Source organism: Agelaius phoeniceus, chromosome 8, assembly GCF_051311805.1.
Source record: "Agelaius phoeniceus isolate bAgePho1 chromosome 8, bAgePho1.hap1, whole genome shotgun sequence".
In the NCBI taxonomy this organism is placed as follows: domain Eukaryota; kingdom Metazoa; phylum Chordata; class Aves; order Passeriformes; family Icteridae; genus Agelaius; species Agelaius phoeniceus.
Window position 1 is genome coordinate 11,596,230 of NC_135272.1, and position 13,302 is coordinate 11,609,531.

Below are 13,302 nucleotides of genomic sequence, written 5' to 3' on the forward strand. Positions count from 1 at the left end.
TTTTTGATGTGTATATCCTGAATTATTTTTTTCTTTCAAAGTAAAAATGAAATCAGTTTTAATTTTTAAAAAAACCATTCTAGTCTCTTCTGCTTTCCTGGCATGTCTAGCATATTGATAGGATCAATCTGATTAGGAGAAAAGATATTTTTTGAAAAACTGATAAACATAGTAAACTTCTCCCTCCAGGTCCCTGACAATTTATACCAAATGTGTGTTTTCCTGTACTGTTTTATCACATTACAGCTCACTACCTTGCCATATTGTTTCTCTCAACAGGAGCATGAGAAAAGGTGCTGGAGTGTTGACTTTAACTTGATGGACCCCAAGCTATTGGCTTCAGGCTCTGATGATGCCAAAGGTACTGTTTTATTTCACATTCTGTGTAGGAGACATAGGCTCTGTGTATTCCATGGGAAGAACAAAAATGTGCTATTTCAAGTAGCTGATTCCTCAGCTGCCTTCAGTATTGTAATTGCTGAGGTAATGTGGCAAGATATTACTGAGCCATTTGGATCTTGGAGAAGGAGAAGCTTTGTTTGGATTAACATCTCTTGCTTCACGTTTTTTGTGTAATGTACTCTCAGCTAACATTCTCCTGAACTCCAAACAAACCAAAATGTGTTTTAACATTAGTTAAACTTGTTGAGTTAAAGCCTCAGGGCCTTTCAAAAGAACAGCATGTATTTATATTTCAAAAACAAGGCTGTCAGTAAAACAGCAGCAGCTAAAAATGCCTGCTGCTCTTTTACCTGTAGCTCTGCATGTTAAAGACTGTGTTTCTTGGAGCTTTAAGGAGCTGGATTGAGTAGGAGTGCTGGGAGCAGCTCTCAGCCTTCCACACTCCTGGGTCCATTTGAAAAAGCACTTTTGGAGAGCCCTTCAGCCAAGCCCTTTACTACATGGTGGTAAGAAATGTTCCTCTTCTATACAGGAGGCTCCTGAAGAAGAGGATGACACTGAGGGAGGTGTAGAATTCTTCCTCCCTAATGAATGAGAGCTTTATCTGGAATGTTTACAGTATCAAATCAGAGTTATTTAACAGTAAGAGTTTAAAAGTTCCTTTCCTAAGCAGTGGGGATCACTTCTCCCAGATGGGCTGACAGAGCTCTGGACAGAGCTCTTCATGATTTGCTTTGAAATGATAAATTAATTTTTCATCACTGCTAAACTTTGTAAGCTGCTTCCCCCTTCCAAAAAGCTTTTAAATGCTGTTGCAAAAAGAAATTAATGTTCCTCAATTACATTTGGCAATAATATAATCATAGAATCGTTTGGGTTGGAAGGGACCTTTAAAGCTCATTTTTTTGCAGCCTCTGCTGGAAAAAGGGACACCTTCCACTGTCCCAGACTGCTCCAAGCCCCATCCAGCCTGGCCTTGGACACTGCCAGGGATCCAGGGGCAGCCACAGCTGCTCTGGGCACCCTGTGCCAGGGCCTCAACATCCTCACAGGGAACAATTCCTTCCCAAGAGCCCATCTCACCCTTCCCCTTGTTCTGTCACTACAGTTCCCAAAGCTGGTAATTCCATTTATAAAGCTTTAATGATTATTTTATATTTAAGGTGAGTTTAAAATGTTTTCAGTACATTTCCCCTTCCTTTTCTGGTGGAAGACAGGTGTGTTTTCTATGTGCTTAAATGCAGCAGAAGTGAATATTCACCTTGTAAGTTAACAACCTCTTCATCAGTGCTCCCCACTCTTGCCATGCATATAAAAAGCTAATCTGGCAGGTGGATCTGCATTTATTAGCATGTTAACAAGGTGTCCAGTTTTGCAAAGCCCAGCTGCAAGCAGAGCTTCTGTCTTCAGTTTAACTGTTCACTTCTTCAGTAATTGTCTCTAAAAGTGTACTGTTTACTTAGAAATTATTGTAATAAAGCCTGCAGATCCACATAACCTGCATTTCAATTCACAAAGGTCTTTTGAAGGTGTATTGGGGTTTTGGTGGATAAAACTGGTCTGGAACATTTTATCCTTTATTTTTACCATTACTTGCCTGTGATTTGCATATATTAAGAGCCCTTTAGAGACAAATTGAGTCTCAGCAGAGAATTTAGAAGTTTTTGAGGTACAGATCAATAGCAGCAAAATGTCCACATTAATGTTGTACTGTCCATCTTTCATTTGGGTGATCACACTGAAAGGAAGGAATGGTAACACTCATGACAAATATCTTCATTGTAACCTGCCTAACTTAAAATTTTGTCCTTCTGTTTATGTTCATGGTGGTTTGGTTGAGTTCTGGTCAGTTTTAATACACAATAATACATGTCTGGCCCAGTAGAGTGTCTGGCAGGAAAGATCTTTTATCTACTTTTCCTGTCCTCTTTGATTTCTCTGCTCCTTTGAGGCCACACCGGGTGTGCAGGAGCTAATCTCATCACAAAGCACAAGTATCACATTTCCCTGTCAAGTAGTCAGGACAAGGCAGCCAAAAAAGGGACAGCTTTGCCAGTTCTTCCTGCTTGCCTGTGTATCTACCTGTCTCTCCTCTTTTTTTTTCAAGTCAGAAGCTAATTCTGAAAGTAGATGTGTGTTGGAGAAGGTGCTTATGAATGAAAAATCCTGTGCTTTTCAGCTCTCTCTGCCAGGGCTCAGGCACTGCAAAGGGGATGCTAACAGTGCTGTTAGGCAGAAAATGATTCTCCTACAATTAGCAGCAGCATCCCTGGACCCCAGGTTCTTGCATTGTCCATCTTGTGAGATGAAAATAATCCAGAATATGCTTATCTGTGGAAGATCTTCCTACTTCCACAGCAGATAATGAGAGCATAAAAGCATTATTGTACTTAGAATAACTAGTGTGTGTACAAACCCTTCACTTTCATCTACAGTTGTTATGCACTCTCTTTTTCAAGGGCCAAAGGTACTTGTGTATGTCTGTAGGGACCCAAAGGTATACTCCAACTAGATAGCAGTGAGCAAAATTGGTGTTTACTTGTTCTACAAGGAGCTTGGGGAGTAGGCACAGCCTTAATTTAAATTCTTTTACGCACATAATAATGGCAGGAGCTGTGATACTCGTGTAAGCAGGAAAGGATGAATTTCTGCTCTTGGAGAAGAAAAGATGAATTTTGTGAAGGCAAAATGATGCCATCAAAGTACCAAGACAGGGCTAGAGCTAATCCACTTATCTAATGACTTTCAGCTGTCTGTTCTGTATTGGGGGTGGAGTTTTATGGCCATGGTAAAGTTAGCAGATGAGGGACAGTGAAATATTTGGTGATGCTCTGTGGGTAGAATTTGTCTTTAGTGGGATAGATGCAATTTTTTGGAGTGATCAAATGTTTCTGTGGTCTGGTTTTGAAGCTCTCTGAAACTGAAGAAAATAGAAGAAGCAATGATAAATTCAAATTTAAAAAGACACCTGTAGTTCCTTCATTATTCCTGGCTCAAAAGTGAGAAGTAGGATAGAGCCAGGAGCACCTGAGAGCTCTGAGTTTGTAGCAATTGTTACTTTTCGTTGTCTCATGGCAAGAAGGAATGCAGGCCTGTGTCTCATTACATCTAAGGAAAGTCATTTCCATGCTGCCTCAATAAATGAGACCCTGTACTAGTCCTGCAGCTATTTTTTTATAGTGCACTTAATTCAGCAAGGCAACACAGATATGCAGATATGGGTTCATTAAAAAAAAAAAAAGCCCTCTACAGAGGGGAAATGGCCTGAGAACTGCAGCTCAGTCTGCTCCATCAACTTCCACAGGATTGTTTGGGACTTCATTTTCATTGATATTTCATTCCTTCAGTTTCTGTTGACTTGAGGTGTAGGTATTTATTGCCCTCAAAATATCAAGTTGAACATTCAGTTTGGTCATTTTTCTGGCTAAAAGTTTAGTAATTTTCTGGAGATTTGTGAGGTTGTTGGATTGATTTAGTGGAAGTGCCTTGAAGAAGTCAAGATGATGTTGATATTTATTTTTTATTGACAGTAAAGTCTGTGCCTTATACAAAGAGTGCCCTGCAGTCACTGCCTACTGCCAGTCATCAGTTTACACCACCTTCCTGACCCCTGCATGAGGCAGTGGATCCAAAATTTTGCCTAGCAGTACAATTCAGCAGCTTTCTCCTTTCCTAGGGATTCTACTAATCTCTGCAAATGAATTTTCTGGTAGCAAGATCCTATTCCTGGCTTAGAGCTTTTCCAGAGTAGCAGCAGATGAGCAGATAAGAACTCACAAGTGACAGGCTGGATGAAACATCCTTGCTCTGTGTACCAACTGTGAACATCAACCTTCAGCTATTGTAGTACAGGCTTCTGCCTCTTCTAGTCAGTGTTTAGACACAGAACTGATGCATGGAAAATTAACTGATGAACTTGCACATTTGGTGTAAATCTTCAACTAAAAAAAAAATCTTGAAAAGACTGAAATATTTTAAACTGGAAAAACTGTTCTGGAGGCATCTTTTTAATGCAATAGTGAGGGGTAGGTATTTAGCCACATAAAGATGTCTCTCAGCAGCTGCAAAATGAGAGAAAATATGCTTTGAGAACATGTGTTTCAGAAATAGTCAGTCTCAGATAGTTGCTTGTCTCATCAACACAATTCTGGATGCTACCAAGACATCTGTGTTGGATAATTACTGCCTCGACCTCAGCAAAACCCATGAAAGCTACAGCAAATAAACTCTACCCTTATGAATTATGCTTTATTAACCTGTCAGTTCTTTTTAAAAAATAATGGGCAGTTCTAGGTAAAACTTGACATGTTTCATTATGTGTTGTTATGTGTCCCATCTATCCTTTTTATGGTACTGACTAAGATATAATTGGAGCCCTGCATATCTCACAGCAGTTAGATCACAGAAATTGCAGGCTCTAATCTGTGCCTGTCAGTTGTAACAAATATTATGATGACTTTAGAGCACATGGATTGTCTCTTCACCAGATTAAATAGCTCAGCTTATGACCTGCAAGCTTGAATGAAAAAAAGGAGCCAAGCTGAAGCATAGCCCTCAATTAGCTTTTGATACTGAGCTGGGACCAGATGGCCATTTGTTTGTTGGGGGGGGTCAAGGAGAGACTTGGCTGCTTTGGATGCAGCTTTAAATACCTGGGTGGAAAGCTTCAAAGAAAGCCTGTGTTGTTTTAATACTAGGTTTTGGCAGAGTATTGCTCTGAACTTGAGATCATGTACCCACCCCACTCTCCTCAAGTTGAAGTGGTGTTGTCTGCTGACACTGTTCTCTCATAAACATGTTTTATTTGCTTCTTATCTCATCCATAAACTTGATGGGCTTCACTGCCACCAGAACTTACACTACTCATCTCCTTGTGTCTGTTCATTTAAGCAAAACATAAATATTTTCTTGTTCTCCAAAATATTTCCCTGTTCCCCTCTGTCCCCAAGTGCAGAATATGGTGGATAAGCTTTACCATCCCATCTTGCCTGGAAGAAGAGAACTTCTTAAGCCATGCTTCCAAAGCTTTTATTTCATTTTAAAATGTAGCCAGGTGTTTAGGATGAGTATTATAGCTCTGATCAATGAGAATGCATTTATTTCTGAAAACCAACCTGAGGCTGGGTGCTGTTTTCATTGAATTTTACATAATGCTTCTGGGCAAATAGAGTATGCCCCTGGGGTTTGTATTTCTGCTGGTGTCTGTGTGCTGCTTTCTGATGTTCCAGGCAGCTGCCAGATACCCACACAGTGCTGTATTTACAATGATTCCTTGGTGTGCTCTGAGCTGTGCTGTTTCCTCCATCCTTGTATGGTCAGAATCAGCCCAGCCTTGTTGCTTTCAGTGCTTGCCATACTATCAAAAGAGCACTGGAACCAACCTGACAGTATTCCTCCTTTTCCTTTGTTTTCTAAAACATCCTTGGATAATCCAGCTGGAAACCTTGCTCCTCCCTCTAAGCCCCTGAGAAATGCTGGCCAACAAGTGACACAGAGGGCTCCTCAGAGGGTGGGGGACACCCCATAAAATTGCTGATCTCTCATGTGTTGATCACAGTTTCCTGTTGTTTATTTTTGCTCACTTCACCTCCAAAGTGATCTTTCAGTAAGAAGACTGGAGGTGCTGTTGGCCACGGATCTGAAGGAGCCCATGCAGCTCAAGGGGATGTCTTGAGGGGATTTTAACCCTTTATGTAGCAGCTGCATGTTTAACATTGATAATATGTTTAACATATGTTAATAATATGATTAACATAGATTGCTCTACTTCCAGTCTCAGATTGTGATACTCCAATACAGCTTGATCCACTCATCAAGAAAAGAGGGAGGGGAGATGTTTAGGTCTTTTCTGCCTTGTATGAATCAGTGGGGCTTGATCCCAATCTGCTGCTCCTTTATCTGGGCCAAAGGCAGTGCATTGTTTAGCTTTTAATAATAAGATTAACTATGTGAGGAGCACCTGGCACTCTTCATCTTAAGGTTAAATGGTGCTTGAAGTGTTTCTGGCAGGTGGGGAACACTATGTTTTGAAAAGCCCTGGTGTTTTTTGTTGGTCATTCTCTGAAGCACTGGAGTGCCTGGTGGAAGAGCCCTTTCTAGCACATAGTTTAATCAGTGTTCATGTGGTACTCTCGTAGAACAGTGGAGTTCTTGTACCAAGGGATTATTGCATCATAGGAAGCCAACATACTGATTTCTCTCCTGTCTGTGCCAGTTTCTCAAGAATAAAACAAGTTGTTCTCACTCACTGTGCATACAATTAGGTATATTTATTCTGTGCAAAGCAGTTTTGCTGTGGATCATGGAGTTCTTGCATCTCAGCACAGGGAGGAGGAACAAAAAAGAATGTAAGCCTTCCTGTCCTTGGTTGTATGAATCTGCTCTGCAGTAACCTTAAGCACTGAGATTATAGCATGTGGTTAATCACCTGCTCTGATATTTACAATGTGGACTTGAGAATATTCTCAAACTTACTGACCACCAGTGACAGCTGACCCTTCAGACTCACTAGCATCTTAGCAACTGAGGCTTTCCAGAATGTTATTCATGAAACAACTAGATTTTAGGCCTTTCAGATAAAGTTCATGTTGTTGTTTTTTGCTTATTCATGTCTCTCTTTCTCTTTCTTTAGTGAAACTGTGGTCTACCAACTTGGACAACTCAGTTGCAAGCATTGAGGCCAAGGCTAACGTGTGTTGTGTCAAATTCAGCCCATCTTCTAGGTACCACCTAGCATTTGGCTGTGCAGGTAGGTAAAAGGGATTTGGGCAAAGGGGTATTGTTTCTTCTGTCCTTTATTCCGTATTCTCCCCAAAGATGTGAGGTTGGCTGCTGTGCCCAAGACTGAAGTGTTTTTGCAGTTGAGAAGTTTTACTCAGAGACATTTTAAGTGCCACAGTGCTGTGTCAATGTCATGCCCCACCTGGCTTTTTCATTTGGGTGCTTCTATCAGAGATAAGGCAGGTAAAGAAATCCCCCAGTGCATTTATTGGGATTGCTAAGGCAACCAGGCAGAGCTCAGCTCTGGGAGTCTCGATGTGTTATCATGATGAGAGCTGCTCTTTCTGATTTATAATATTGTTCTATAAATGCTACAAAGCCATACTGGGGATTTTAGCTGGTTTTACCTGAAGCATGCTGTAAAGCTGTGGCTGTGCATGTTCCCAGAGCTCCAACTACAATCCCTGTGGGTGGGCTCATGTTTTCCTAGGCTGGGCAAAGATGGCTGTTAACATTTTTATTTTTTTGAATTAGTCAGTGGGGAAGGCACAAGGAGCCTTTTATTCACTTAGATTAAATGGTTCTTGGTGATAACACAAAGATCTGGGAGCAGAGCAGGTGTTGCTTTGGGAGGAAGCTGTACTGTGCTATGCATACAGTAACTAAAACTCACAGGTGCCTATAAATGTTTAACCAACTCTGCAGTTTCTTTCTCCTTGGGGAGTTTTAATGGACTTGTAACTACTTGTTCTGACAACATTTGTTCTCTCTGGACTCTGGGAGATATGTTGATCATTCTTGCAACCACTGGTTTGCCATTTCACTCAGGTGTTCTCATTTCCAGGCCGGTTCTACTTAGGTTGTAACTCTTATGAGGCAAAAAATAAACTTGCATTCTGAATCCAAAAATGGATTCAAGCTGGAGTGTAAAATATTGACTTGCTTGACAGGCATCTCTCTGAAGTTTAGTGAATTACATGTAAAAACAGTTGAACAGCAAAACCTAGTAGCAGCATTTGAATGAGAAGGGACTCTAGGGAAAGATGAGCACTAGCTCCAAATGGATCAGTCACTGATTAAAATATTCCTGTAAAAGCACTATGAAACAGAATTCTTCTTGATAAATAGGTAACTGGGATTCTGTGCCACCTGAAAGGCAGAGGGGAGGTAAGGCAGAGATGGATCAAGGAGGGCTTTTGGAGCTGGAGGGCTCATGGGGTAGGAGCAGGTGGGAGTGTCTCTGTCCCCACACCCAGATCTAACAAACTGGGTTTGTCTTCAGCAAGTGTGTTGAGAAAGAAGCATTAGGAAGCCCTAAAAGTTTCATGGAGGTTTTAAGGACTGCATGTGTGCTTCTGTGATTTAGAGGATGCTGAGGGGTAAAAGGGAAAGAAGTACTGAAAGAAGTGTTTACACCTGCTTGATGTTTGGTAATTGAATCTCTAAATAAAAATAAAAATGGATATTTGACTGATACTATGATTGCTGAAACAGCTACAGGGGGTAATTGAACCAATGGAAATTACTTCCCACAGTGGAATTCTAATTGATCTTTCAGCCATAAATACATGTGAGGAAAATGGGGCATATTCAAAGAAATACTGGAATCTTGAAAGGCATTATTTGTGAACTCCTAAAAATAATCAGAGCAAAGAAATGAGTTAGTGCCTACTTTCATACCCCATATAGTAAAACAGTCATGTTTAATGTGTTATGATGGAGACAAAGGTTTTTCTTCTCCATCAGCTTCAGCTAGTCTTGCTTAATAATTTCATTTAGTTTGTGGAAAAAGGACCATAACTGTTGAATAGCATGAGTTGTCACATAGGCTATAAAATTAATAAAGGAAGAGTCAAAGCTGACTTCCTTGAGTAGTACTAAAAAAACAAAAAGCAGGGAACAGGGCACACTGACTTGATCACTCCTGTTTGCCCCCAGCAGAAATAAAAATGAGCAGTCCACAACACTAAACACTAATTCAGTGATCAGTGTAGTGGCCAATTTCAGAAAGCTATCTCAGCCCTGCCTTGGCTTGCTCACATGCTAAGAGGATTTTCACATTTTGAAAACTGTTTCAGTTACTTACTCAGTGATTTATTCAAGGATAGAAGAGCCAAGACTTCTGAGCATTTCATGCCCCACACAGTCTTGTATTGTATTTAAACAGAAGTGCTGTTTCTGTATGTACTCTCAATTTATTTGCTGATTTGATGGAGCTTAATGCTATATATGTGTCTGTATTTTTGTGTGTATATATATGTATATATCTATAGTTTAAGATATGATGAGGTAAGCAATTCATAAAATGGTTAGGGAGGAAGTAATATTTGAGCTATAAAAGGAAGAAGTAAATTTATTTACTATACTATTAATTACATACACATTTCAGTTCCTTTTTTCTATATGCAGAATAGCTGAAAGCCAGTATAACTTCTTTAAGCAAGGTAATTTTGACTGAAGTAGAAATTTTTTCAGGGTTGACATTTTTATTTTCTTTAAAGGTTCTCTCTTAACCATTCATAAAGCTGGAGCATCTTTTCATAACGTCCTGTTCTTCCACACCTTGCTTAAGAAAAGCTCTTCTCTGCCCTTGACAAATGCATCTTGCCCAATTGCATCCATCTGTTCAGAATGGCTCCTTGAAGTGAGTTCTCCTAAATAGATGCTTGCTAGATCAGCATCTCTGTGCTGGTTCCTCCCTTGCCTTCACCACAGAAACAGGATGTCCATCTTAAGGTCCTTGTCCTTTCCACCCTGTCCCCACCTTACATTTCTTCTCACTGGTTTGTAATATTTTGGCTGTTGGCCCACACGGCCCATGATGCTGCTACACAGGTGAAAGGTTGAGAGGTTCCTTTCTGCCTTCTCCAATTTTAAAACTCTCTTTTACAGAAAAATTGTAAGGAAGGTCCCAAAGTCCCTTAGAGATCTACCAACACATGGCATGCATTAGTGGGCTGAAGCAGCACTGGGTTCACAGCCTGACTTTGCTTCCAAATCCACCCCTCCAGTCCTTCAGTTCCCTCCTTTTATTTGGCAATGCAGCATAGAAACTGGGTGCAGGTGGAAATGCTTTTATTAAACCCAGATCTCTGGTTGAAGATTCCCTACAGAGAATGAAGCAAAGTCAGGCTGTGAACCCTGTGGCACAGTGAGTGAAATGGGGGGGTTCTGTCACAGGATTTGCTGTGATGCTTCCATTTAAATGTAACCATCTTTAAAAGTGCTGTTAGACTGTGTATCTCCATGAGGAACACTCTTCTCTAGTAGAGAGCACTGAGTTGGCTTCAGATGATGCAGGAAAACAAGCTTAGATGCCACTATAAAAGCAAATCCCAGGATTAGCATCTAATGTGGATGATATATAAGTTTCTTTTCTGGACTCTTCACTCTGAAGCTTTTAGATGACCAAAAAAAATTATCTTGGGTAGCTTAAAACAGAACAAATGGGCCATAAACTAGAAATAGAGCCTATAGAAGAGAGAAATGGATATTGGTTTGAGAAGTAATTCACTTAAAATCAGGCACTTCAGGTGAGAGGAAAGCTGGCGTGTCTGGCTGCAGCCTGATAAAATCTGTTGCAGTAGAGAGGGCACATAAAGAAGAAAAGACCCCTTTTGTCTGTTACTTTAATAAAATATTCTATTTGCATGCTTACTGAGTTGAAACATTGTCCAGTATAAACTGCAATCACTGCCAAATACAAAATCAGGTCATTCTGTGGTCTTTTTTAAAAAACAGATAGGGATTTATTCTGAAATTAGCTATATAAATCATGGCTGAAGTTATTATTGTTCTGCCTCAGCAATAGCACTGATGTCCTTAACCCATATATTTTCTAGCAGTGCTGTTTCCCTGCTTTAAAAAGAAAACTAAAGGCTGAAAATGCATCATGCACTTTGCAGCTGGAATGTCCAAGTAGTGCAGTCTGGGTGAGATCAGACTGTCTGCTAACTCCAGTGAGCTCAGTGTAGCTATTGATAGTAGGAATGTTTTATTCCCAGCCTGCTGTAATAGTGTCAGCAGCTACCACTGCCTTTTTATTTCCCATATATTATGCAGAGGTTTTGTAAGAATTCAGAGATCTGAAGTTTCTATGACATTAGATGCATCATCTCCTCAAACACTGTATTTTTTCCCTGTAGGACCCACAAATCTAGCAGGTGGGATTGAGGGCTGAGAGAGGTTTCTCAGGGCTGCAGAGATGCAGGACAGAGACTGTCTCCTCTCCAGGAGCTTCACAAAATAAGTGCAAGCAGCAGAGAAACACATATGGACAGGATAGCAACAGAACAGCTACAGCATAGTCAGAACTTAAGGTTTTGCTGCATTAGTTTTAGCTTTGATCAGTCTCTAAAACAGCTTTGCTGTGTTGTCACAAACTCCTGATATAGTGTGGGTTCAGATGAAGTGACCACAGCAGCAAAACAGTGGGGTGGTGCTGATTGATGCTGATCTTACTACTTAGAGCAACAGAGTTTGAGACTGCCTGCATTGGAGATGCCATGCTCCCTCCTAAACACCCCAGATTTTGCTCTTCCATCTCTTCTTCACTCTACCAATTGCTTGGCTAAAACTGAACTGCCTTTTTTCTGGATTAGGTTATTCCCTGATCCACTGAGCACCAGTGCCAGCCCCAGAGAGGCTTTTGGCAGCCTGGATCAATGCCAGTGTTCACTAACAAGGGGCAAACCCTCAGTGAATATGAGGTGTGCTCTTAATGCTGAGCTTCTCCTCTCTTACCAGCTCTCTCTCTTCCTTATTCCCTTCCCCACTTTCTGCTTTTCCTTTCAAGGTGATTTTGCCCTTCCCCACCACGTTTTCCAGGCTGTTTAAAGATGTTTCATGTGCACCATCTTCAGCATAGCACAATGGTCTTGTATTCTGGTTTTGAATGGTCACAAAGCTAATTTAAAGCTAGGGATCAGTAGCAGCATTATGAAGGACTCCAGTTGTTGTGTCAACAGCTTTGTTTTCATTTGCAGCTATTTACCCACCCCTTAAGGTCCCTGCAGCACCCTGATGCACTTACAGTTCAGGGTCAAAAGTGGCTTTTTTATCATCATCATTCCATTTTTCTAATATACCTGGTGTCCAAGTGGGGCCACTTTGGAGGCTATCCTGGCCAGTGAAATATTGATTTTTCTGCTGCAGTAACTGGAGCAGTGATTTCTCTTTTCCAAACACCTCCCTGTAGAGTTAGCCTTGTACATTGTCTCAGATCTGGGTGACTTACCTGCCTTGTCACTCAGCTCAGAAGAATGATGGGATATTAATGACCAAGAAGGTATAGTGTGCCTTTTTGGAAGAGAATTAATGTTTTCCAGCTGAGAGCAAGGTCTTACCTTAATAGATTCTCATGGCTGAGCAGTGTGTTCTGTTGAAAGCCTGTAGTGGCTCAGAAAGGATCTAGTTGTGTGAATATATTACATGTTTAGGGTGGAGTTAGGGCTTGAGCTACGAGATTACCTTCAGTGTATGAATTGAGCTCAGTGTTTAAAGGCACAGACAAAGGTTAGGCATTCCTTTCAAACCTGTGGAAAAACTTCACACCAGTGAGTGCTCAGAATTCAACCTTGATGAAAGCAGTGGCATGCAGCAGTTCAGGGCTTGCCCATTACCTGCATAGGACTTTACCTGCAGTGTGTCTTTTCATTTTGTAGGTAGGTAATAATAAACTTTCCTCTAGTCCATGATCTCTCAGGCTGTTGGCAGGGGAAGTAGGGGACAAGATTTGTGTTTTGGAAGTGCACATTTGTCACCTTTAATTCAAGCTTATTCCAGAATTCACTGCAAAACCTTTATTTTGCATTGGAAACCATTTACAGCACTTCAGTCACTTAAGAGTTGTTTGGAGGAATCTGTATTTTTGGCCAGTAAGGCTGTGATCATATTTCTGTCCCAAAGTACTTATTGTAGTGGAAACACAGAGCTTAGTGGGATTTTTTAGATGAGGACAAATCTTTGAAGGATTGACTTCCATGTTATCCCTCTTCATGGACCGTGGGATGTAAAATGAAGGTGAGATATCAAAACCAAGCCTTCTGCTGTCCTGGTGAAGGACAAAGGAATGAAGGACAAAGATTGGTGAAGGCAATTTTTCTGGCTCTGGTAGGTGAATCATATTGTACTTCTGCTTGGGACTGACAGTGAGAAGAACTGCACCTATACCATGTTATT

At 40.8% G+C, this 13,302-nt stretch overlaps 1 protein-coding gene across 2 annotated transcripts in view; it reads left to right on the forward strand.

Annotated features, from left to right (window-relative positions):
• The window catches only part of COP1 (COP1 E3 ubiquitin ligase), a 125,924-nt gene that overhangs the window by 63,452 nt on the left and 49,170 nt on the right, over positions 1-13,302 (forward strand). For both annotated transcript variants that reach the window (XM_054638324.2, XM_077182010.1), the window contains exons 14-15: positions 280-361; positions 7,034-7,150. In XM_054638324.2, the coding sequence (XP_054494299.1) occupies positions 280-361; positions 7,034-7,150 (199 nt within the window). The remainder of the gene's footprint in view (positions 1-279; positions 362-7,033; positions 7,151-13,302) is intronic.